The sequence below is a fragment of the Hylobates moloch genome, unplaced genomic scaffold (genome assembly GCF_009828535.3).
Source record: "Hylobates moloch isolate HMO894 unplaced genomic scaffold, HMol_V3 SCAFFOLD_18, whole genome shotgun sequence".
Taxonomy (NCBI): domain Eukaryota; kingdom Metazoa; phylum Chordata; class Mammalia; order Primates; family Hylobatidae; genus Hylobates; species Hylobates moloch.
The window spans coordinates 32,960,407-32,986,467 of NW_026652293.1; the positions used below are offsets into that span (position 1 = coordinate 32,960,407).

The 26,061-nt window shown below is 43.1% G+C and overlaps 1 protein-coding gene and 1 pseudogene across 3 annotated transcripts in view; both read left to right on the forward strand.

Annotated features, from left to right (window-relative positions):
• Nucleotides 1-26,061, forward strand: part of ZYG11B (zyg-11 family member B, cell cycle regulator) — a 112,638-nt gene that overhangs the window by 2,824 nt on the left and 83,753 nt on the right. The window contains exons 1-2 of one of the 3 annotated variants that reach the window (XM_058430524.1): nucleotides 15,363-15,377; nucleotides 23,616-23,866. The exons of 1 other annotated variant lie outside the window; for it this stretch is intronic. In XM_058430524.1, coding sequence (XP_058286507.1) covers nucleotides 23,825-23,866 — 42 coding nt within the window. In that variant the 5' untranslated portion in view covers nucleotides 15,363-15,377; nucleotides 23,616-23,824. Of the gene's footprint in view, nucleotides 1-15,362; nucleotides 15,378-23,615; nucleotides 23,867-26,061 lie in introns of those variants that run through there. One more of the 3 variants, XM_058430523.1, reaches the window with a different exon arrangement.
• LOC116458185 (U2 spliceosomal RNA) lies at nucleotides 24,978-25,128 on the forward strand (annotated as a pseudogene).

The window sequence follows — 26,061 nt, forward strand, 5'->3', positions numbered from 1 at the left end:
GGGGGGGGGGGGTTGAGGGGGCCGCGGATCGCCCCCCTCCCCCCCCCCCCGGGGAAACAGAGCGGAACCCCTTCCCAAAAAAAAAAAAAAAAAAAAAAGAAAGAAAGTAGGAAGGAATTAGGATGCATTGTAGGAAGTAGTATTACCCTTATATAGCATGGAAGGATGCAAGAATGAAGATGTGTAGTAGGAAATGAGGCTAGCTAAGATACTGTCTTAGCCCATTCAATCTACTGTAACAAAATACCATAAACTAGGTAGCTTGTCAGCAACAGAAATTTATTTCTCAGAGTTTGGAAGGCTGGGAAGTCCAAAATCAATTCCCCAGCAGATTCGGTGTCTGGTGAGGGCTCTTCCTAAGTCACCTTTTCACTGTTTTCACACGTGGTGGCAGGAGCCAGGCAGCTCTCTGGGGCCTCTTTTTTAAGGGCACTAATCTCATTCATGTGGGCACTACACTGGTGATCTAATCACTTCCCGATGGCCCCACCTCGTCATACCATTACCTTGGGGGTTAGGATTCCAACATATGAATTTAGGGAGACAGAAACGTTCAGACCACAGCAGACATATTAGGCATGATTATGTTTTAAACTTTGCATCTAATTAACTTGATTTTTCCTTGCTTGTTAAAACATACACACACAGAGTAACAGTTTATGTATGGGAGAGGTGAGGAGAAGGCAGAATATTAGCTTATTTTGAGCTAGGAATTATCAGTAAAGGCCACTTTTCCTTGTGCAATATTTTTGTAGATAATAAATACAGTTGAATGAATGATTATTATTATAAAGCTTTGTAGTTTATATTTGTTAAATGTTAATTAGGTTGTGTTTGAATAGTTGAGATGTTTAAGATGAATTCTTGGCTGGGTGCAGTGGCTCACACCTGTAATTCCAGCACTTTGGGAGGCCAAGGCAGGCAGATCACCTGAGGTCAGGAGTTCGAGACCAGCCTGGCCAACATGGCAAAACCTCGTCTCTACTAAAAATACAAAAATTAGCTGGGTGTGGTGGCTCACACCTGTAATCCCAGCTACTTGGGAGGCTGAGGTAGGAGAGTCACTTGAACCCAGGAGGCGGAGGTTGCAGTGAACTGAGGGCAGGGCCTGAGAGTTTGCAGTTCTTTTTTTTGAGGCAGGGTCTTGCTGTGTCCCTAAGCTGGAGTGCAGTGGCATGATCACAGCTCACTGCAGCCTTGACTTCCCAGGCTCAAGCGATCCTCTCACCTCAGCCTCCCAAGTAGCTGGGACCACAGGTGCCCATCATCACACCTGGCTAATTTTTATATTTTTTGTAGAGATGGGGTTTCGCCATGTTGCCTAGGCTGGCCTCAAACTCCTGGGCTCCAGTGATCCTCCCGCCTCAGCCTCCCCAGAGTGCTGGAATTATAGACGTGAACCACTACAAAAGTTTGCATTTCTGTCAAAACCCACGTAATGCTGATGCTGCTGGTCTGTGAACCACAATTTGAGAACTACTGGTCTAAGACATAGTCCTTACTTTTAATCTAACAATGTTTGTGGAGTGTCTTTGACTGTGTTGGCATTGGGGAAATCACAGATAGTAAAACAGATGTGACCTCTGGCATTTTTCATCTCATGTATATAGAGTAATTTTATTTTATTATTTATTTATTTATTTTGAGATAGGGTCTCGCTCTGCCGCCTAGACTGGAGTGCAGTGGCATGATTACGGCTCATTGCAGCCTCAAACCCCTAGGCTCAAGCAGTCCTTCCAGCTCAGCCTCGCAAGTAAAGCTAGGACTTCAAGTGTGCTCTATTATGTGCAGCTGATTTTTTGTTTTTGTGTAGAGAAGAGATCTCCCTGTGTTGGCCAGGCTGGTATCAAACTCCTGGCCTCCAGTGATCTTCTGGCTTTGGCCTCCCAAAGTGCTGGGATTACAGGCACAAGCCACCGCATCCAACCTGTATACAGTAATTTTAAATGTGAAGAGTTTTAATATATCTTGAGTGTGCTGAAAAAGGACAAATTGATAGCTGGGCATGGTGGTGCATGCCTGTAGTACCATCTGCTCTAGAACCTGGGGTGGGAGACTCACTTGAGCCCAGCAGTTCAAGGCTGCATTGAGTTATGATCATGCCACTGCACACCAGCCTGGGCAACAGAGCGAGACCTCATTTAAAAAAAAAAAAAAAAAAAATAGTAAGGAAAGAAAAGAGAAGTTGTGGAATAATGGAATGGAATAGTTAGGAGTGGCTCTGCAGAGGGTCTTACTTTCAGGTAGAGAACTGAGGGATTAAATTGTAGGAGTTATGTAAAGAATAGTCCAGATAGGCCGGGTGCAGTGGCTCATGCTTGTAATCCCAGCACTTTGAGAGGCCGAAGTGGGTGGATCACCTGAGGTCAGGAGTTCGAGACCAGCCTGACGAATATGGAGAAACCCCGTCTCTACTAAAAATGCAAAAATAAGCTGTGCATGGTGGCAGGCGCCTGTAATCCCAGCTACTCGGGAGGCTGAGGCAGGAGAATTGCTTGAACCTGGGAGGTGGAGGCTGCAGTGTGAGCTGTGATTGTGCCACTGCACTCCAGCCTGGGCAACAGAGTGAGGCTCCGTCTCAAAAAAAAAAAAAAAGAGTCCAGACAGAAGGAGCAGCATGTGCAAATGACCTGTGGTGATACTCTGTCTTGCCTGCCTAACTCTAACATATCCTGGAGTTCTCAATTCAAGGAACTCAGGGAAACCCTGTCCAAAAAACCTAGGTCACTCCCCTCTTTATTATGTAGCACTTTTTCATTGAATACGTAGCAACAGTAATTTTATATTTCTTACAGTAATTATTTGATTAGAGTCTCTTTCCATGTCCAGAATATAAAAATCATTGATAAAGACATGATTTTTGACCAGTTCCTAAGGGCTAGGTGATGTTCTAGGCACTGTGATTACAGAAATTAAAAAAAGACATGGGGTACAGTGAGGGGATACACAATAAATACATCTATAAATGTATAATGACAATAGTTATATAATAAATACTAAGAAAAAATAAACCGGGCTAAGATATAAAGTGATATTGTGTGTGTGTGAGAGGGCAACTATTTTAGATAGGATGGTTAAGCAGTAACACTAATAGCTTTTATTTATTTATTTATTTTTGAGACAGGATCTCACTCTGTCACCCAGGCTGGAGTTCAGTGGTGCAACCACGGCTTGCTGCAGTCTCGACCTCCCAGGCCCAAGCCATCCTCCCGCCTCATCCAACTCAAGCAGCTGGGACTACAGGCGTGCAGTACCACGCCAGGCTAATTTTTGTATTTTTGTAGAGATGGTGTTTCACCATGTTGCCCAGGCTGCTCTCAAACTCCTGGACTCATGTGATCTGCCCACTTCGGCTTCCCAAAGTCCTGGGATTACAGGTCTGGGCCACCGTGTCCAGCCTATTTTTTTCTTATGACAGTGACATTTTGAACTAAAAAGGTGGAAGTTATTATTGATATCAGTAAATGTGTTCTTGAAACTTGAAAAAGGATATGTGTAGGGGAATCAATAAATAAATTGAAATCCGTTCCAAACTTACGGGTTATTTTCCTTAGGTAAAGCTCATGCGTGGAAGCAATTGTATACAAAGACAGAATTATTTCCTATTTCAGTAAAATTTACAAACAAGACTCAGCTAGTTCTCTGTAGGATCATCATTCTAGTCATTTTCAGAGTATCTTGCGTTGAATTTCTCTACATAAAATTATCTTGTTACTGAGAAAGTTTTATCAAATTTTACTCTGTGGTTTTATAGGTTCTCTTGATTTCAAAATAATAGTAATATCTCTTAAATAGAATGTTAGTTTTTATTCTTTTTTATTACATTTGTTTGTTCTAGAGGTCATGCTTAATGATTTCCAAGAGTATTTTTTGTGTAGTTTTTGTGACGCTGGGCATGGTGGCTCACACCTGTAATCCACATTTGTAATCCCATCACTTTGGGAGACAAAGGTGGGTGGATTGCTTGAGCCCAGGAGTTTGAGACCAGCTTGGACAGCATAGTGAGACCCTGTCTCTACACAGAATGAAAAAATTAGCGCACATCTGTGGTCTCAGCTACACAGGATGCTGAGGTGGGAGGATTGCTTGAGCCTAGGAGGTTGAAGCTGCAGTGAGCAGGGTTCACACCACTGCACTCCAGGCTGGGCAACAGAGCAAGCCACTGTCAAATCAATCAATCAATCAGATATCTTGATGTATCATTTAAGAATCATGATCAGATAAATGTACTCATTTATTCTTTCTTTTTTTTTTTTTTTTTGAGACGGAGTCTCGCTCTGTCACCCAGGCTGGAGTGCAGTGGCACGATCTCTGCTCACTGCAAGCTCCGCCTCCCGGTTTCACACCATTCTCCTGCCTCAGCCTCCTGAGTAGCTGGGACTACAGGCACCCGCCACCACACCCTGCTAATTTTTTGTATTTTTTAATAGAGACGGGGTTTCACCATGTTAGCCAGGATGGTCTCGATCTCCTGGCCTCGTGATCCGCCCACCTTGGCCTCCCAAAGTGCTGGGATTACAGCGTGAGCCACCGCACCTGGCCTTATTCTTTTATTTCGTCATCAATGTACTTACATTTCTTGTCTTTAACAGTTTGTTGTACAAAGAAAAGCTACTGTATTCAGTGTTCAGATTAAGTTATAACAATGGAATGACTTTATCATGAGCCATTCTCCTAATTCCCACTAATTGACACACGTTCAGTAGATAAATTGTTGGATACTCTCAAACTATTCTATTTTTATAAAGGAGAAAAGTTTAGATAATTATTAAATATTCAAAAATATACAAATTGAAATAGATATAATTTTTGTTTTTGTTTTTGTTTTTTCATAGTGACAGGGTCTTGCTCTGTGGCCTAGGCTGGAGTGCAGTGGCGTAATCATAGCTGACTATAACCATGAACTCCTGGGCTCAGATGATCTCTTGCCTCATCCTCCTGAGTTGCTGGGACCACAGGCATATGCCAGCATGCCCAGCTAATTTTTTTTATTTTTGTAGAGGTAGGGTCTAGATTATGTTGCCCAGGCTGGTCTCAAACTCCTGGGCTCAAGTGATCCTCCTGCCTCAGCTCCTCAGAGTGCTGGGATGTCAAGCCATGAGCCTGGCAGACATCAATATTGAATGTAATGATGTGAGCCTATAGATGAATTGGGAAATGCCACCTAAAATACTGCTTTTTTCATATGTCCTAAAACTAGCTCTTAAAGTATATTTAATAAGCGGTAGAAATAGTCATTATTAACAATGGAATAAAAGGTGTTTTTTTTTTTAAAGTCTCAATCTGTCGCCATCTCAAAAAAAATAAAAAATAAAAAATTAGCCAGGTGTGGTAGCGCATGCCTGTGATACCAGCTACTCAGAAGGCTGAGGCAGGAGAACCACTTGAACCTGGGAGGCAGAGGTTGCAATTAGTCGAGATCGCGCCATTGCACTCCAGCCTGGGCAACAAGAGTGAAACTCTGGCTTAAAAAAATAGTGATTTGGCAGTATAAGTTCAAGAACCACAAAATTGTACACACTCTCTGACCAATTTTCTTTTTCTTTTTCTTTTATTTTGAGATGGAGTTTCGCTCTTGTTGCCCAGATTGGAGTGCAATGGTGCAATCTGGGCTCAACACAACCTCCGCCTCCGGGGTTCAAGTGATTTTCCTGCCTCAGCCCCCGCAAGTAGCTGGGATTTCAGGCATGTGCCACTGTGCTCAGCTAATTTTTGTATTTTTGGTAGAGACAGGGTTTCTCCGTGTTGGTCAGGCTTGTCTTGAACTCCCGACCTCAGGTGATCCGCCCGCCTCGGCCTCCCCAAGTGTTGGGATTACGGGCTTGAGCCACCACGCCTGGTCCAAATCACTTTTTTTTTTTTTTTTTTGAGATGGAGTTTTGCTCTTGTTGCCCAGGCTAGAGTGCAATGGCGCAATCTCGGCTCACCGCAACCTCCGCCTCCCAGGTTCAAGCGGTTCTCCTGCCTCAGCCTCCCTAGTAGCTGGTATTATAGGCATGTGCCACCATGCCTGGCTAATTTTGTATCTTTCAATAGATACAAAACCCTTAGAGACGGGGTTTCTCCATGTTGGTCAGGCTGGTATCGAACTCCCAACCTCAGGTGATCCGCCTGCCTCAGCCTCCCAGAGTGCTGGGATTATAGGCATGAGCCACCGTGCCCGGCCCAAATCACTTTTCTAAAGCACTTTGAAGAAGAATATGTCTTCAGCACTTAAGTATTTCTTTGACAAACTTAATGCTACAAGTATTATTCTCACACTAAGTAATTGTGATTAAGATTTTTCAGGCTCATAAATGAAAGAAAAATAAATTCTATAGTAACTAGGCAAGGGTGGAATGAGAAGAGAAGACTGGGGGCGTGCCACTCTTCCTACTCAGAATTTTTTTTATTTTGAGGCAGAGTCTCTGTCTGCCACCCAGGCTGGAGTGCAGTGGCGCGATTTCGGCTCACTGCAACCTCCGCCTCCCGAGTTCAAGTGATTCTCCTGCCTCAGCCTTCTGAATGGCTGGAACTACAGGCGCCCACCGCCATGCCCGACTAATTTTTGTAATTTTTAGAAGAGATGGGGTTTCACTATGTTGGCCAGGCTGGTCTCGAACTCCTGACCTCAAGTGATCTGCCTGCCTTGGTCTTCCTACTCAGAATTTTTAATTTCCTCCCTATTGTCTGAGACAATAGACCCTGTGAAGATACCTTTTTAACACTGAAAACCTTGAGAGACAGGACAGTAACATACTTTCAGGATATTTTAATTGTGGGGGAGAAAAACCAAAAAGCAGGTCCAGTAGGAATTCAGTAATATTTTAAAATGATACTCTGTTAAGTCTAACATCTATTATGCATTAAAAATATCAAGATACTATTGTTTACAGAGTGTACTTGATATGTATGGGAATTTGCGAACTCCTTAAGATCCTTGTGGAGCCTGCAGTTTCGGCCCTGCTAGTTTACAGTGGTCTTACAGGGCTGCTGTGCTATACAGATTGTACTGCACAACTCAGCTAACAGCCATTCATATAGACAGCAGTGAATCTACAGAGATCTGTATCCTGTGTACTTAGTGATGTCTAGCACATAGTAGGGACTCAGCAAATAGTTGTTGAATGAAAGTGTTTGTTTGTTTATTTATTTATTTATTTATTTATTTATTTATTTATTTATTTATTTTTTGAGATGGAGTTTCTCTCTGTCACCCAAGCTGAAGTGCAGTGGCGTGATCTCAGCTCACTAGAACCTCTGCCTCCCGGGATCAAGCGATTCTCCCACCTCAGCCTCCTGAGTAGCTGATATCACAGGCATACACTACCAGGCCCAGCTAATTTTTTTCTTTTTCTTTTTTTTTTTTTTTTTTTGAGATGGATTCTTGCTCTGTCACCTAGGCTGGAGTGCAGTGGCACCATCTCGGCTCACTGCAACCTTGGCCTCCCAGGTTCAAGCAATTCTCCTGCCTCAGCCTCCTGAGTAGCTGGGATTACAGGCACCTGCCACCATGCCCGGCTAATTTTTGTATTTTTAGTGGAGACGAGGTTTCACCATGTTGGCCAGGCTGGTCTCGAACTCCTGACCTCAGGTGATCCGCCCACCTCGGCCTCCCAAAGTGCTGGGATTACAGGCTTGAGCCACCACGCCTGGCTAATTTTTGTATTTTTTGGTAGAGATGGGGTTTTGCCATGTTGGCCAGGCTGGTCTCGAACTCCTGTCCTCAAGTGATCTGTCCCTTTGGCCTCCCAGAGTGCTGGGATTACAGATGTGAGCCACTGTGCCTGGTCTGAAAGTGTTTTATGTAGTATACTGGGACCTTTATGATCTGATCTTTTTTACTGCTTTAGCCTTCTCATTTTATGAGAAAAAGTCTTTACATTTTATGCTCAGTAATACTGAATGAACATTATGCTGTTTTTTTGTGCCTCTAAGTTTTGCTTACACTGTTTCTTTTGCCTGGAATGCTGGGGTTTCACCATGTTTGCCAGGCTGGTCTCTAACTCCTGACCTCAAGTGATCCGCCCACCTCGGCCTCCCAAAGTGCTGGGATTACAGGCGTGAGCCATCGTGCCTGGTACTACTTCTTAATTATTAAACCTTCAAGTGTCCCTTTATGCCCTACCTCTTTTGTGAAGGCTTTGGTTGCCTCCAGGAAACCTTGGGTTAGGCATTTCTGTATGCATCTCCTGTACGGTGTATGTGCCCTGGTTATAGCAGTTGTTTTCTGTGGTATTATTATTTGTTAATGAGGCTGGCTGTGTCTCCAGATTGTGAGCTCTTTGAGGGCAGGACAGTGCTGTGTTTTTACAGTTTCATGTCATAAGCACTTAGCATAGTGCTTGACATGTAGTAAGTACTTATCAATATTGAACTGAACAATATTGGCTGGGCATGGTGGCTCACGCCTGTAATCCCAGCACTTTGGGAGGCCGAGGCGGGCGGATCACCTGAGGTCAGGAGTTCAAGACCGCCTGGCTAACATGGTGGGATCCCATGTCTACTAAAAATACAAAATTAGCTGTGCATGGTGGCATGCCTGTAATCTCAGCTATTCAGGAGGCTGAGGCAAGAGAGTTGGTTGAACCCTGGAGACAGAGGTTGCAGTGAGCCAAGATCGTGCCATTGCACCCCAGCCTGGGCAACAAGAGCAAAACTCTGTCTCAAAAAAACCAAAACAATACTGAGCAGTACAATGTTTGTTCAGTGTGTGTTTGATAGAGAATTGCATAAGGTAATGTTAACTGAGATGTTGTGATAGATGAAAAAAATTGAACACTCTGTACAGGTCCCCTGAGGTGAAAAGAGGTTGGATAGGTAGGAAATGTTAGATCAGATAGTTTATTTTACTAGCCTAAATGGCACTTTTGACCTAAGATAAATGTTCTGTCCACAAGGATTTAACAGGAAGAGCTGAGAAGACAGCCTCGTGATTTTGAGATGAATTGCGAAGCAGTATCCCTTTGTATAAACACTTGAAAGTCACTTGTCTATATAATTTGTAGAGGTGTCCTTCCAGAGAGTAGAATGTCTAAACTCAGATAGTAAACAGTCAGTTACTGCTAAATCTAGAGGGGTGGTTAATTCTTTTAAAAACTTTTATTAACTTTTTCTTTATTTTTATTTTTTTGAGACAGGGTCTTCACTCTGTCGCCCAGGCTGGAGTACAGTGGTGGCATCTTGGCTCACTGCAGCCTGTACCTCCCGGGTTCAAGCAATTCTCCTGCCGCAGCCTCCTAAGTGGCTGGGACTACAGGTGTTTGACACCATGCCCTGCTCATTTTGGTACTTTTTTAGTAGAGTCCCGGTTTCACCATGTTGGCCAGGCTAGTCTCCACTCCTAAGCTCAAGTGATCTGCCCGCCTCGGCCTCCCAAAGTGCTGAGATTACAGGCATGAGCCACCACACCTGGCCTTAATAGCTTTATATAAAGATCTTTTGTTTTTTCTTCTTTGTTATCTTCAGTTCTCCTTTGTATAAATGTTTTTCTTAGGTGTCTTAATGCCTATTCAATGTCGTATTTTTCTTTTCTGAGGACTTTTTTTTTTTGAGATGGAGTTTCGCTCTTGTTGTCAAGGCTAGAGTGCAATGGTGTGATCTCGGCTCACCGCAACCACTGCCTCCCCGCAACCTCACCTCCCAAGTTCAAGTGATTCTCCTGCCTCAGCCTCCTGAGTAGCTGGGATTACAGGCATGTGCCACCACACCTGGCTAATTTTGTATTTTTAGTAGAGATGGGGTTTCTCCATGTTGGTCTCAAACTCCCGACCTCAAGTGATCTGCCCACCTCAGCCTCCCAAAGTGTTGGGATTACAGGTGTGAGCCACCATGCCTGGCCAGGACTTTTTTTTTTAAAGCTGGAATATTCTTGGTTATATAACATTTATAATTTTCATTTCATAGGCCCTGTAACCTTTTTTTTTTTTTTGGAGACAGAGTCTCACTGTATCACCCAGGCTGAAGTACAGTGACACGATCTTGGCTCACTGCCACCTCCACCTCCGCCTCCCAGGGTCAAGTGATTCTCCTGCCTCAGCCCCCGAGTGGTTGGGATTACAGTTACCCCTCACCACGCCTGGCTAATTTTTGTAGTTTTAGCAGAGACAGAGTTTCACCATGTTGGCCATGTGGGTCTTGAACTCTTGACCTCCGGTGATCTGCCCACCTCGGCCTCCCAAAGTGCTGGAATTACAGGTGTGAGCCAGAGCCACAGTGCGCAGCTGGCCCTGTAAACTTTCACAAGTCATTTTAACTCTCTATGCCTCCATTTTTAAATTTGTAAAATGAAAAGGTTATATTAATCCTCTGTGTGATTCCTTCCATCTCTTAAAGAAAAGGTAGTAAGATTCTAGCAAGTTAAAGGCAAGTATTATAGTCCAGTAGATACATTCTACTATGGGATCTGGGCAAACTGTTTTTATAGGCTTAAATTTTGTGGAAACTTGAGCTCTAACTTCTCTGAATGTATTACCCACCTTTTTCACACCAGAGACCTTTTATTTCAATTAAGTTAATATTCGCAAAGTGCTTTGTTTTATTTATTTATTTTAATTTGTTTTTTTTTGAGAGAGTCTCGCTCTGAAGCTCTGGCTGGAGTGCAGTAATACGATCTTGGCTCACTACCACCTCTGCCTCCCAGGTTCAAGTGATTCTCCTGCCTCAGCCTCCCAGGCACCCACCACCACACCTGGCTAATTTTTATATTTTCAGTAGAGATACGGTTTCACCATGTTGGCCGGGCTGGTCTTGAACTCCTGACCGCAAGTGATCTGCCTGCCTCAGCCTCCCAAAGTGCTGGTATTACAGGCATGAGCCACGCTCCTGGCCCTTGTTTTAAAGGTATTTTCATGGATATCCCATTTATTCTTCATTACCATTTTGTGGGATAGTCAGAGGTTTAGCTTCAGTTTTTCAGATAAGGAAACTGAGAAGTTAATTGACTTTCCTAAGGTCACACAGCTAGTAAGTAGCAGAGCCAAGACTGACTGTGCAAGCCCAGTGTTCTTTCCATTATTAACCTCACTTCTCTGTTTACCTTATTATATTTCAAAACTCCTGGTTATTGTAGGTAACAGGAAAATAATGCTAAAGTATCTCTTTGAGTTGACAATTCCTGTGATCTGCTCAATGGCCACTGACCTGAATTTTTGTTTTGTTTCCTAGAATAGCTTTATCACATGACCTTAGATGAAAGAGGAGGGCATTTATGTAGCTTTCCAGCTCTTGATCTTTTTTAGGTAGAACTCTACCTCCTTGCCCTTTAGCACATATCTGTTTGCCATAGTGGCCAGGCCTTAAAGTGATATGTGCAAGAAGCTTGCTTTACTTGCTTTTCAATTTGTCATCTAGGAGTCTCCAAAGAGTAGTTGGTGTTCTTTTAAAAAGAAAAACAATTCCCCATAGTTTATACCAAATAGTTCAATATATCTGTACCCTTGAACACAATATTATCTATTATCTGTGATCTACGCCCTTGGTACTACCTTCTTTTTTTTTTTTTTTTTGAGACAGGGTCTCTGTCACCCAGGCTGGGGTGCAAGTGGCAGGATCTCAGCTCACTGCGACCTCCGCCTCCGGGGTTCAAGCAATTCTCATGGCTCAGTCTGCTGAGTAGCTTGGATTACAGGCATGCGCCACCACCCCCAGCGAATTTTTTGTATTTTTAGTAGAGACGGGGTTTCACCATGTTGGCCAGGCTGGTCTCCAACTCCTGGCCTCAAGTGATCCGCCCACCTTGGCCTTCCAAAGTGCTGGGATTACAGGTGTGAGCCACTGCGCCCTGCTGGTACTACCTTCTTGACCTTCCTCTTTGTCTGTAGAATGATTGCAGTTGGGGCGGGGGAGGGTAAAGGGATTAGATCGTATCTTAAGGTTATAGTAGATGTTTATTTCCGGAAGCCTGACTTGGTTGAATTAGTAATAGAAAATAAAAGTTTTTGCTGGGCAGGGTGGCTCATGCCTGTAATCCCAGCACTTTGGGAGGCCGAGGCGGGCAGATAAACTGAGGTCAGGAGTTCGAGATCAGCCTGGCCAACGTGGTGAAACCCCATCTCTACTAAAAATACAAAAAGTAGCCGGGTGTGGTGGCATGCACCCGAAATCCCAGCTACTTGGGAGGCTAAGGCAGGAGTATCGCTTGAACCCAAGAGGCAGAGGTCGCAGTGAGCTGAGATTGCGCCATTGCACTCCAGCCTGGGGCAAAAGAGTGAGACTTCGTCTAAAAAAAAAAAAAAAAAAAAAAAAAGAAAAGAAAGTTAAAAAAAATCCCAAACAAACAAATGTATATTAATAACTTGAACAAAATGTTTGTTGACATTTACCAACCACTGTGGAGGCCATAGTGGTATCACTGACCACATGAAAACAAGAAGGGTAAAGTCTGCTGAAGAAGTGTCAGGATCTACTTTATGCAGCTGCAGAAGGTATATATACATACGACTCTGCAACATAACTTACATTTAGAGAAATGACTATGCTAAGTGATTGCACTAATTATCAACCACAAGTGTTTATGTGTAAAGGGAAGCAATAGTTCTTTTGCGTCACCGTCAGTAGAAGAACTTTGAAAGCAGTTACATAATTCCAGTTTTAGTTCAGTGTCATCAGGTATTTCAAATAAGTAAATCATTTAAGTTAATTCTAAAAAAAAAAAAAAAAAAAAAAAAAATCCCAAACAACTAAGAGGAGATTTTCCATGGAGTATTACGATGAGAAGTCAGAGATATCCAATATCTCAATTTCTCATAGGTACCTGTGAACTCAAATGATATTTGAGTGCCTTTCAGTTTCATTTTGGTTTCAAGGCTAGACTTGGGACTTAATATTTCTCTCTGGACATGTAGTCTTTTTCTCTAGAGGCAAATATGTATTTTAATTGTGCTTAACAATAAATTTGTGCTTGACTTTTCATTTATTCGTGCAATAAACATTTAGTGCCCACTATGTAGTAGGCATTGTTTTAGGCTCTGAGAATACAGTAGTGAAGAAAACGCGGGGTTTTTTTCTATGCAGCTGATATTCTGTGGTAATAACATTTATTGAGCAGGTAGTATATGCCAGTTACTGTTCTCAGTGTGTTGCATTTAGAATTTATTTAATTCTGACAACAATCCTATGACATAGGCACTGCTCTTGTCTTCATTTTACAATCATGAAACTGAGGTTCAGGGAGATTAAGTACTTTGCTTAAGGTTATATAGGTTTGTGAATGGTAGAGGTGGCATTTTAATCCAGGCAGTCTGACTCCCAAGCCCACACTCTTCATCATAGTATTACATAGTCTTTTAGAAAGATGTCCATAAAAAATCTATTTCTATCATTAAATTGTCAAGTTTGTAATTTTTGTAGTCACCTGATTTCTGGCCCAATCTTTAGAAAAAAGTCATCCAAAGATACAATAAAGGAGCATTGTGAAAGCCCTTGTGTTCTGTTACAGGAATTGTCAGTCTTAGGAAGCTTTTGGGTAGGACATCTCGAGCCTGATTCTTATGAGTTGAGAGACCAGGCATGGTGACTTACGCCTATAACCCCAGCACTTTGGAGGTTGAGGCAGGAGGATCACTTGAGCCCAGGAGTTCAAGCCTGAGCAACATAATAAGACCCTGTCTCTACACAAAAACAAAAAATTAGCCAGACATGATGGCACGTGCCTGTAGTCCCAGCTACGCGGATGGCTGAGGTGGGAGGATCTCTTGAGCCTGGGAAGTCGAGGCTGCAGTGAGTTGTGATTATTCTATTGTACTCCAGCCTGGGTGACAGAGCAAGACCGTGTCTCTAAAAAAAATAAAAGAAAAAGAGATATAAAAGAGAGAATTTTTTTGTACTTTTTTACAGCTGTACAATGTGTTTATGTTTTGTTACTTCAAGAGTCAAAAAGCAGGCCGGGCGCAGTGGCTCACGCCTGTAATCCCAGCACTTTGGGAGGCCGAGGCGGGCAGATCATGAGGTCAGGAGATCGAGATCGTCCTGGCTAACACGGTGAAACCCCGTCTCTACTAAAAATACAAAAAATTAGCCGGGCGTGGTTGCAGGCGCCTGTAGTCCCAGCTTCTCGGGAGGCTGAGGCAGGAGAATGGCCTGAACCCAGGAGGTGGAGCTTGCAGTGAGCAGAGATCATGCCACTGCACTCCCGCCTGGGCGACAGAGCGAGCCTTCGTCTCAAAAAAATAAAAATAAAAACAGAGTCAAAAAGTTAATAAAAAAAGTGAAAGTTCATAAATCGCTAAGAAAGTTACAGTAAGATAATGTTAATTTATTATTGAAGAAAGAAAAAGTTTGCTCAGGAGTTCGAGACCAGCCTGGGCACATAGCAAGACCTTGTCTTTACCAAAAATAAAAAAAATTAGCTGGGTGCTTTGGTGCACACCTGTAGTCCCACCTATTCCAGAGGCTAAGGTGAGAGGATCACTTGATTCCAGGAAATTGAGACTGCAGTCAGCTATGATCACACCACTGTACTCCAGCCTGGGTGATAGACTCTGCCCCCACCCCCCAAAAAGAAAAAAAATTTAAATAAATTTAGTGTAGCCTAAGTATTTATAGTCTACAATAGTGTGCAGTAATGTCCTAGGCCTTCACATTCACTATCACTGATTCAACTGATTTATTCCAAGTACCTTCCAGTCCTGCAAGCTCCATTTATGTTAAGTCCCCTCTACAGGTGTACCATTTTTTATCTTTTATGCCTATTTTTACTGTACCTTTTCTTTCTTTCTTTTTGAGACCGAGTCTCGCTCTGTCACCCAGGCTGGAGTGCAGTGGCACGATCGATCTCAGCTCACTGCAGCCTCCGCCTCCTGGGTTCAAGTGATTCTCCTGCCTCAGCCTCCCCAGTAGCTAGGACTACAGGCACAAGCCATCACACCCAGCTAATTTTTGTATTTTTAGTAGAGATGGGGTTTTACCATGTTGGCCAGGCTGGTCTCAAACTCCTAACCTTAAGTGATCTGCCCACCTCAGCCTCTCAAAGTGCTGGGATTACAGGTGTGAGCCACTGCATCCAGCCTTTTTCTATGTTTAGATTTTTCAGATACACAAATACTTAACATTTTGTTACAGTTGCCTACAGTATTCAGTACAGTAACATGCTGTACAGGTTTTTGCATCCTATCTACCACCTCTGTGATCACACAATGACAAAATTGCCTAATGACACATTTCTCAGAATGTATTCCTGTTGTTAAGCAACACGTGACTGTACTAATATTATCCCCACTCTACATAGAACAGAACTGAGTGTCAGAAGAGCTAGGTAATTTGCCCATTGTGATACCACTAGAATTCAGCTTCAGTTCTACTGTTGTTCTTAACTACGATATTTCTAGAGAAGGTCTGGGTGTGGTGGCTCACGCCTGTAATCCCAGCACTTTGAGAGGCCAAGGCGGGCGGATCACGAGGTCAGGAGATCGAGACCATCCTGGCTAACATGGTGAAACCCCGTCTCTACTAAAAATACAAAAAATTAGCCGGGCATGGTGGCACGTGCCTGTAGTCCTAGCTACTCAGGAGGCTGAGGCAGGAGAATTGCTTGAACCCGGGAGGCGCAGGGGGTTGCAGTGAGCTGAGATCGCGCCACTGCACTCCAGCCTGGCAGAGCGAGACTCCATCTCAAAAAAAACCCAAAAAACAAAAATATTTCTAGAGAAGTCATTTTTGTGCCTCAGCTTTCTTAACTGTAAAATGAAAATTTTAATACTTTTTCTTCTACTTTGTAAGGTTATTGTGAGTATCAAATGAAAATCAGGATGTGAATATCCTTTGTTTACTGTAAGGCATTGTTACCAGCATAATTCACAAAGGATATTTTTTCTTATAATTAACCAAAATATAAACCTCATTGCTCAGAGATTCTGAAGTCCACAAGTGCTCAGAATGTTGAAATGCTTCTTTGCCATGGCTCTGGCAATACAGTAACAGAATGAAGCTTTTAATACACAAAACAAACTAACCAACAAAACAGATAACTGACTGAGTCTTGGGGAAAGTACTGAGAATACCTCTAGTTGAGTGTTGTGTAAATGACTAAATACTTCAAGGCAGGAGCATTTAGGAAGACCAATAAAAACCGGAGTGGGGGTTGTGGGAAGGAAGGATAGAGATTAAAAGAAAGCTATGAGAAGGTTTAGGAAGAGCTAATGGTATAAGATTCCTTTTTTGCCTTGTCTTCATTGTGCCATACTCCCTGGTATGCCTTGCTTTTATAAGAAGCTGTGGTTCAAGAGCAGGGGATCTGCTTATAGGTAGTTCATTTATTCATACTTCTTACTCAGTAGACACTGAAACATTTACTCTGTAAGCGTAGGGGATGTGGAGATGTATAAGGCATGGTTCTAACCTGGTAGTTTTCTTTTTTTTTGTTTGTTATGGAGTCTCACTCTGTTGCCCAGGCTGGAGCACAGTGGCACGATCTTGGTTCACTACAACCTCCGCCTCCCGGTTCAAGCGATTCTCCTGCCTCAGCCTCCCAAGCAGCTGAGATTACAGGCATCCACCACCATGCCCAGCTAATTTTTGTATTTTTAGTAGAGATGGGGTTTCACCATGTTGGCCAGGCTGGTCTTGAACTGCCGACCTCAAGCAATCCACCCGTCTCAGCCTCCCAAAGTGATGGGATTACAGGGGTGAGCCACTGCGCCCAGCTGTTTTTTTTTTTTTTTTTTTTGACGGAATTTTACTCTTGTTGCCCAGGCTGGAGTGCAATGGTGCAAACAAGGGGAGAACGCTTGAATATTTAACTCTTTTTTTTTTTTTGAGACGGAGTCTCACTCTGTCGCCCAGGCTGGGGTGCAGTGGCACTCGATCTTGGCTCACTGCAACCTCCACCTCCCGGGTTCAAGCAATTCTCCTGCCTCAGCCTCCCGAGTAGCAACTACAGGCGCGTGCCACCACGCCCGGCTAATTTTTTGTATTTTTTTAGTAGAGACGGGGTTTCACCGTGTTAGCCAGGGTGGTCTCGACCTCGTGATCTGCCTGCCTTCGCCCCCCAAAGCATTGGGATTACAGGTGTGAGCCACTGCACTTGGCGAATATTTAACTCTTTAAGTTATGACCTGTGTGGCCTAGTCTTAGTGCAGTGTCATAATCCATGGAACACAATCCTGCAACCAAAAAGTCATTTTGAAATAACTCAAAGTCTTTATTTGCATTTCTTGAAACATCATGAAGTAGAATGGAGTTCACAGATACACCAAGCAGAATTATTAACCCTTCCTATATCCCCCAAACCCAGCATAGTCCCTGATATTTACCTATTAGAAGAACAAAAAGGAGAATGAGTTCAAATTAGGAGAGTGATAAAGGGACTTCCTCAGTTTCTGAAAAATTGTGCCGATTTACACTCTGACCAGCAGTATTTAAGAGGACCAATCTGGGCAAACTTTCCTTGAAAAATTCACATTTATCAGGTTTATATCATGTCCCCAAAAAACACTATATTAACCAAAAAAAAAAAAAAGATCAGCTACCATTTTTTTTTTTTGCGGCTGGAATTGTTTTTCCTATTTGCTGTAGAATATATTTTCAGCCATTGCTCAGGGACTGTGTCACTCTGCTTGCTGTACTTGAGGTAATTACAGGGCTTCATTATCTCTTCTGACCATAATTAACAAATCTGGGTTAAATCTGGGATTTATTATTATTATTTTTTTTTGGCAGGTAAGGTCTTAACTCCCCCCTACATCCTTTCCCTCCATCTGAGAGGCCTTACGGGTAAGACAAAGGGCATGATATTTGGCATTGAAGATTGGTTCAAGGTCCAGTTCTGCCACATTCTAAATATATGAACTTGGGTACATTATTATTTCTGAATTCCAGCATCCTCATATACAAAATGGTATCTGTTATAGCAGTTCTACAAGAAAGTTGTGAGGGGTAAATGATATAATGTGTGTAAGAAATGTGTTGTATGAATGTTGATCAGTCTTTCAAAGAACACTTGCCTGTCTACTAGGGTGCCAGATGTTATGCTAGGTTCTGGGTATTAAGAAGAAGTCAGCACTGATTTCCTGTTTGATTGTTTACTACATTTCGTCAATTCTTTTCTGCAAAATATTTTTCACTTTTGATTTTTTTTTTTTTGCATTTTCATTGCCTCTACTCTAATCCATAGCATTGTCACCTCCTGTCTGAGCCACTGTAACTAGTTAGTCCCAAGTTGTATTTTGGCATTTATTTCAAAGCCAGACTAATAATTGTTCTGTTTGAGAGATGATATGGTGTAGTAGAAAAAGTATGGACTTCATTATTAACAGACCTGGATTTGTATCTTGGCCCCACTTTCTACAGTATGTGACACTGGGAAAGTTCCTTTACCACTCTCTTAATTTGAACTCTCTTTTTTTTCTCTCTCTCATAACAGGTAAAAATCAGGGACCGCATGTGGTTCTAGGGATAAAGGAAGGGTTAACAAGTTCCTTCTACTTGAAGAGTTCATGGCTGAGTGGGGTAAACAGATACAGTCATAGATAACCATGGTTTAACATGGAATTGTAAAAGAAAACTAGCTTGGGAATCAGATATAAAGGGCAGTGTATGTAGTGGTAAAAGCACAGATTTAACTGTAGAGTCAGATTGCCTGGGGTCTAATCCTGACTCTACCATTTATTAGCTCTGTAATCTTGAGCAAATTACTTAAACTCTCATAGCCTCAATGTCCTTATCTGTAGAATAGGGATACTGATGGAATTTAATTTATAGAATTCTTATGAGAAATAAATGAAATTATATATGTAAAGCACTTAGCATAGTTAATAGCATATAGCACATAGCATATATTAGCATATAAGTGCTCTACAATTATAATTATGATAGTAGTAGAGTAGTTAAGAACTTAAAAATATAAGCTTTGGCCTCATTCTTGTGTTGAAGTCTGGGTTTAGCAATATATTGGCCATGTGAATATGGGGAAGAAATTTAACCTAAGCCTTAGTTTCCTCATCTTTAAAATGCAATAATGTAATTGTGCTCGGCTCAGGATGTAGAAATGGAAAGAGATCTGCACCAGGACCTGATACATACTAAATGCCTTGTAAAAGATAGCTGTTGTGATTTTTATTCTTGCTCTGCCATCTGCTGGCTGTTTTATCTCTGATATGTAAATTAATCTTTCTGAGCCTCAGTTTACTTTTGTTCAAAACAAAGTTGTTTATTGAAGATTGAAAATATTTATGAAGTACATAGATTGGTGGCTGGCACCACACAGTTGTCATTCAGTACACAGTAGCTGTTGTTAATGGTACAATTTAATTTTTCAGGTGCTGAGAATAAAATTAATTCTGCCTTAGAAATTAGGAGAGACATCACAGAAGTAGTGAGCTTTGAATTTTGAAAGATGAGGCTGGCTGGGCACGATGGCACATGCCTGTAATCCCAGCACTTTGGGAGGCCGAGGCGGGCAGATCACCTGAGGTCAGGAATTTGAGAGTAGCCTGGCCAACATGGTGAAACCCTGTCTCCACTGAAAATCTAAAAATTAGCTGGGCATGGTGCACGTGCCTGTAATCCCAGCTACTTGGGAGTCTGAGGCAGGAGAATCACTTCAACTGGGAGGTGGAGGTTGCAGTGGGCACAAGAATCACTTGAATGGGGAGGTGGAGGTTGCGGTGAGCCAAGATCACACCACTGCACTCCAGCCTGGGCAACAGAGTGAGCCTCCATCTCAAAAAAGAAAAATAAGAAAAAAAATGGCCAGGCGTGGTGTCTCACGCCTGTAATCGCAGCACTTTGGGAGGCTAAGGCAGGCGGATCGCCTGAGGTCAGGAGTTCAAGACCAGCCTGGCTAACATGGTGAAACCCCGTTTCTACTAAAAATGCAAAAAAATGAGTCAAGTGTGGTGCCGCACGCCTGTAATCCCAAGTACTTGGGAGGCTGAGGCAGGAGAATTGCTTGAACCCGGGAGGTGGAGGTTGCAGTGAGGCGAGATCGCGCCTTTGCATTCCAACTTGGACAGCAAGTGCCGAACTATCTCCAAAAAAATAAACAAAATACATAAATAAAAAAAGAAAGATGAGTGAGATTTTTGCCATAAAAGGACTAACAAAAGCTCTGAGGTGTGAAAATGTCTCTTACAGTACTTAAGGAACAGTAAGTGCTAGGTTGCTTAAACATGCAGTTTAGTGTATCTGGCAGGTAGCTTGTTTGGGGCAGGGAGAAGGGAACAGTGAGAAAGGCTAGAGAGGAAGGTTGGAACTAGCTAGGAAAATGTTTCGAATACCTTGCTGAAGTGTTTACACTTTATAGGTCTCTCTTTTTCCAACTTTTACTTGTAACAGCTGAAGAAACTAAACTTGCTGGGGAATAGAGGAGGGAATTACTTGAAGCCAGTGTTCAAACAGGAATTTCTTGGTGATCTTGTGGGGTTTTTTTTTGTTTGTTTGTTTTGAGATGGAGTTTCGCTCTTGTTGCCCAGGCTGGAGTGCAATGGCGTGATCTTGGCTCGCTGCAACCTCCGCCTCCCGGGTTGCCACCATGCTTGGCTAATTTTTGTATTTTTATTAGAGACGGGGTTTCACCGTGTTGGCCAGGCTTGTCTTGAACTCCTGACCTCAGGTGATCCGCCTGCCTCAGCCTCCCAAACTGCTGGGATTACAGGCATGAGCCACCATGCCCATCCTTATCAATTTTCAAAATACAGAGTTGATATTTCCCTGGTGTCCTTCAGAGATAACTAGTTGGTTTTTATTTTGTATCATTATGAACTCATGAATTGAAACATATTTGAGGTGCAATTCACTGTAGTTTTTAGCCTTTTTCCGGATCTTTGAAATGTGGAGTTTGGATAAGATGACCTCTGACTATCATTAACATTTTGATGTATTTATTTCTAGTCTTGTGTTTACACTTGTTTAAACTATTTATTTTAGTTTAATCTAGTTTTGAGACGGAGTCTTGCTCTGTCACCCAGGCTGTAGAGGCTGTAGAGCAGTGGTGCAATCTTGGCTCACTGCAACCTCCACCTCCCAGGTTCAGGCGATTCTCCTGCTTCAGCCTCCCAAAATGCTGGGATTACAAGTGTGAGCCACTCTGCCTGGCCCCCAGCAACTATTTTTCTTTCTTTTTTTTTTTTTTGAGACGGAGTTTCACTCTTGTTGCCCAGGCTAGAGTGCAGTGGTGCAATCTTGGCTCACTGCAACCTCCGCCACCCAGGTTCAAGTGATTCTCCTGCCTCAGCCTGCTGAATAGCTGGGATTACAGGCATGGGCCACCATGCCTGGCTAATTTTTGCATTTTTAGTAGAGACAGAGTTTCACTGTGTTGGTCAGGTTGATCTTGAACTCCTGACCTCAGGTGATCTGCCTGCCTTGGACTCTCAAAGTGCTAGGATTACAGGTGTGAGCCATCACACCTGACTCCGGCAACTATTTTTAATAACAGCTTTATTGAGATATAATTCACATACCATGCATTTCACCTATTAAAGTGTACCCAGTTCAGTGGTTTTTAGTATATGCAGAGTGGTGCAACTATAGCCACAGTCAATTTTGGAACATTTTCATCACTCCAAAAAGAAGCCCTGTGCCCACTAGCATTCACTTTCCATTTTCTTCTAACCCACCTTCCCCCTAACCCTAAGCAGCCAATAATCTCCTTTCTGTCTCTGTAGATTTACCTCTTCTGAACCGTTCATACAAATGGGATCATACAATATGTGGTCTTTCTGTGACTGGCTTCTTCCACTTAGCATGTTTTCAAGGCTCATTCATGTTGTACAGTACATCAGCATTCCTGTTTTGCTAAGTAGTATTCCATTGTGGGGCTGTAGTATATTTTGTTTATCCAGTCATCTGGTTTTTGTTGTTTTTGAAATAGAGTCTTGTTCTGTCACCCAGGCTGGAATGCAGTGGCGCCATCACGACTCACTGCAACCTCCCACTTCAGCTCCCGAGTAACTAAGACTACAGATACCTGCTACCACACCCAGCTAATTTTTGTGTTTTTTGTAGAGATGGGGTTTCACCATATTGCCCAGGCTGGGCCCAAGTGATCCTCCCAAAGTACTGGGATTACAATTGTGAGCCACCACGCCCACCCCATCCCACCCTACCCATTTATCAGTTTTGATGGATATATTTGGGTTGTTTCTACTATGATATAGTTAAAAAAAAAAAAATAGCCAGTGCGGTGGCTCACACCTGTAATCCCAGCACTTTGGGAGGCCGAGGCGGGCAGATCACTTGAGGTCAGGAGTTTGAGACTAGCCTGGCCAACGTGGTGAAACCCCGTCTCTACCAAAAATACAAAAATTAGCCGGGCGTGGTGGCATGTGCCTGTAGTCCCAGCTATTCTGGAGACTGAGGCAGGAGAATCACTGGAACCTGATGTTAGGCAGAGGTTGCAGTGAGCCAAGATTGCACCACTGCACTCCAGCCTGAGTGACAGAGCAAGACTCCGTCTCAGAAACACACAAAAAAACCCCCAAAATTTGGTCTTCATACTCTGTTTTTCGCATGTTAGTTCCCAAACCCCTTGGAAGCTCTGGAGTGAAAAAGAGTTTTTGTATGCTAATGAGTTGACTGGTGTCCAGGAGCACCTAGATAGCTTCTTTCTGGGCTGGTTGCCAGAAGGACCAAGGCATATGATAGGAAAAACAACATTTTTTCCTTCTTTATACTCCTTTATATTCACACCACTCTCAATACTTTTGATACCAAACCATATACTAGGAGAAAACAAACTGTTTTCTCCTACTGTACTCTCAACACAGAACACTTATGTGACCAGATGTGTGGTTTTTTTTTTTTTCCCTATACGGAGCAATTCTCCTATTCTCAGCAGACATCAATTGGGTGCCCTAAAATTTACCTCAGTTCTGACAGTAACCAGTATTAGCATAGACCTCACAGGTGAGGGGCTCACTTCCACAAGATGACCTCCCTCAGATGCCAGTTCAGGTACTAGGTCTCTGGATTAACCACAACACCTGTCAGTCTTGGCTACAAATTGGAGGTTCCCACACCTCCCTCCCTGGGTTTGATAATTTGCCAGAGTACTCACAGAACCCAGGAAAAGTTTACTTACTTATTACAAAGGATATTTTAAAGGATACAAATGAACAGCCAGATGGAAGAGATACATAGGGCAACCTATGGGGGAAGGAGCTTGACGCTTCCATGCCTTCTCCAGCACATCCTACCCCACCCCCAGCACTTCAATGTATGCAGCAACCTGGATACTTTCCAAACCCCATTTTTGGGGGATTTTGTGGAGGCATTATTACATATGCATGATTGATTAAGTCATTGGCCATTGGTTATTAACAACTTTGAGTCCCTCTCCCCTCCCTGGAAGTTAATGGCAAGTGAAGTGCCTTCCTGAATTCTGTGAGTCATATTAGCAGATAATCAAACATGTGGCCCTCCTCAGGGAATCTTGGAATCCCACAGTTGATAGTTCATTGGTCAGAAGTACAGGTGGAAACCTGAGACTTTGACTGGCACCTGCAGTGGGGGCAGTGGCCTAAACTGTAGTGCTATGCTAATTCTGGGTAGTTAATGTCAGAATCGAATTGAATTGTAGGATACCCAGTTGGTGTCAGAACTGGTTGTTGGTGTGGGAAAAGCCCAGAAATTTGGTGTCAGTAGTGTTGTGAGTAAAAACAATTCGGACAACTTTTTTTTTTTTTTTTTTTTTGGGACAGAGTCTCGCTATGTCGCCCAGGCTGGAGTGCAGCAGCATGCTCTCAGCTCACTGCAACCTCCGCCTCCTGTGTTCAAGTAATTCTCCTGCTTCAGCCTCCTGAATAGCTGGGATTACAGAAGTGCACCACCATACCCAGCTAATTTTTTTATTTTTAGGAGAGACGGGGTTTCACCAAGTTGGTTAGGCTGGTCTCGAACACCTGACCTCATGATCCACCCACTTTGGCCTCCCAAACTTCTAGGATTACAGGTGTGAGCCACTGTGCCTGACCTCAGACCACTTTTTAACTATTATGAACAATGCTTCTGTAAACATTCATATACAAGATTTTGTGTGGACATGTTTTTATTTCTGGGTATATACTTAGGAGTAGAATTGCTGGATCATGTTGGTAACTCTGTTTAATTTTGTAATAAACTGCTAAGCTGTTTTCCAAGGCAGCTGCAACATCTTTCATTTCCACCAGCAATGTATGAGGTTTCCAGTTTTTTCTCCCATCAGCAATTATTGTCCATGGTTCTTCTTCTTCTTCTTCTGGTTGTTGTTGTTGTTGTTTTGCTTCTTCTTGTTTTTTTTTTTTTTTTTTTGACAGAGTCTCGCTCTGTTACCCAGGCTGGAGTGCAATGGCGTGATCTCGGCTTATTGCAATCTCTACTTTCCGGGTTCAAGCAATTCTCCTGCCTCAGCCTTACCCTAGTAGCTGAGATTATAGGCATCTGCCAACATGCCTGGCTAACTTTTTTTGTTTTTTGTTTTTTTTTTTTTGAGACGGAGTTTCGCTCTTGTTGCCCAGGCCGGAGTGCAATGGTGCGATCTTGGCTCATCGCAACCTCTGCCTCTCGGGTTCAAGCAATTCTCCTGCCTCAGCCTCCCAAGTAGCTGGGATTACAGGCATGCACCACCATGCCCAGCTAATTTTGTATTTTTAGTAGAGATGGGGTTTCTCCATGTTGGCCAGGCTGGTCTCGAACTCCTGACCTTAGGTGATCTGCCTGCCTCAGCCTCCCAAGTATTACAGGTGTGAGCCACTGTGCCCGGCCCCCTTTGCCTTTTTTTTTTTTTTTTTTTTTTGAGATGGAGTCTGGCTCTATCGCCCAGGCTGGAGTGCAGTGGCACCATCCTGGCTCACTGCAACCTCTGCCTCCTGGGTTCAAGCAATTTTCCTGCCTCAGCCTCCCAAGTAGCTGGGACTACAGACACTTATGACCACACCAGCTAATTTTTGTATTTTTAGTAGAGATGAGGCTTCACCATGTTGGCCAGGCTGGTCTCGAACTCCTGACCTCAGGTGATCCATCCACCTTGGCCTCCCAAAGTGTTGGGATTACAGGCATAAGCCACTGCACCTGGCCTACCTTTGACTATTTCTCGGCCTTTTGGCTAAGATCAAGTGTAGTATCTGTTCTTATCAGTTTATTTTACATTTATTTATTTTTTGAGATGGAGTTTCCCTCTTGTCACCCAGGCTGGGGTGCAATGGCGCAATCTTGGCTCACTGCAACCTCCGCCTCCCGGGTTCAAGCGATTCTCCTGCCTCAGCCTTCCAAGTAGCTGGGGTTACAGGCATGCGCCACCACACCTGGGTAATTTTTGTATTTTTTGTAGAGACAGGGTTTCACCATGTTCCTCAGACTGGTCTCAAACTGCTGGGCTCAAGCAATATTCCTGCCTCAGCCTTTCAAAGTTCTGGCATTACAGGAGTTAGCCACCGTGTCCTTTTCACTTTCTTTATGGTGATCTTTGAAGCACAAAAGTTTTTAATTTTTTTGAAGTTTAATAGATATACATTGGTGTCATATCTAAGAAACTTTACTAATCTAAAGCCCGGACTTTTTACACCTATGTTTTCTTCTAAGAGAAACAATCTTAACTCTTATATTTAGGACCTTGATCTATTTTGAGGTAATTTTTCTACATGGTGTGAGATAGGACACTGTCTTTATTCTTTTGTGTGTTGATGTCCAGTGGTCCCAGCATCATTTGTTGAAAAGCCTATTTTTTTTGAGGCGGAGTCTTGCTCTGTCACCTGGGCTGGAGTGCAGTGGCATGATCTCGGCTCACTGCAAGTTCCGCCTCCTGTGTTCACGCCATTCTCCTGCCTCAGCCACCGGAGTAGCTGGGACTACAGGCGCCCACCACCATGCCTGGCTAATTTTTTTGTATTTTTAGTAGAGATGGGGTTTCACCGTGTTAGCCAGGATAGTCTCGATCTCCTGACCTCATGATCCGCCCGCCTTGGCCTCCCAAAGTGCTGGGATTACAGGCGTGAGCCACTGTGCCCGGCCAAAAAGCAAGCCCGTTGAATTACCCTGGCACTCTTGTCAATATCAATTGACCACGAGTGTAAGAGTTTATTTCTGAACTCTGAATTCTAGTTCATTGATCTATATGTCTATCCTTATGCTGGTGCCATACAGTTTTGATTGCTTTAGTAGTCAAAGTCT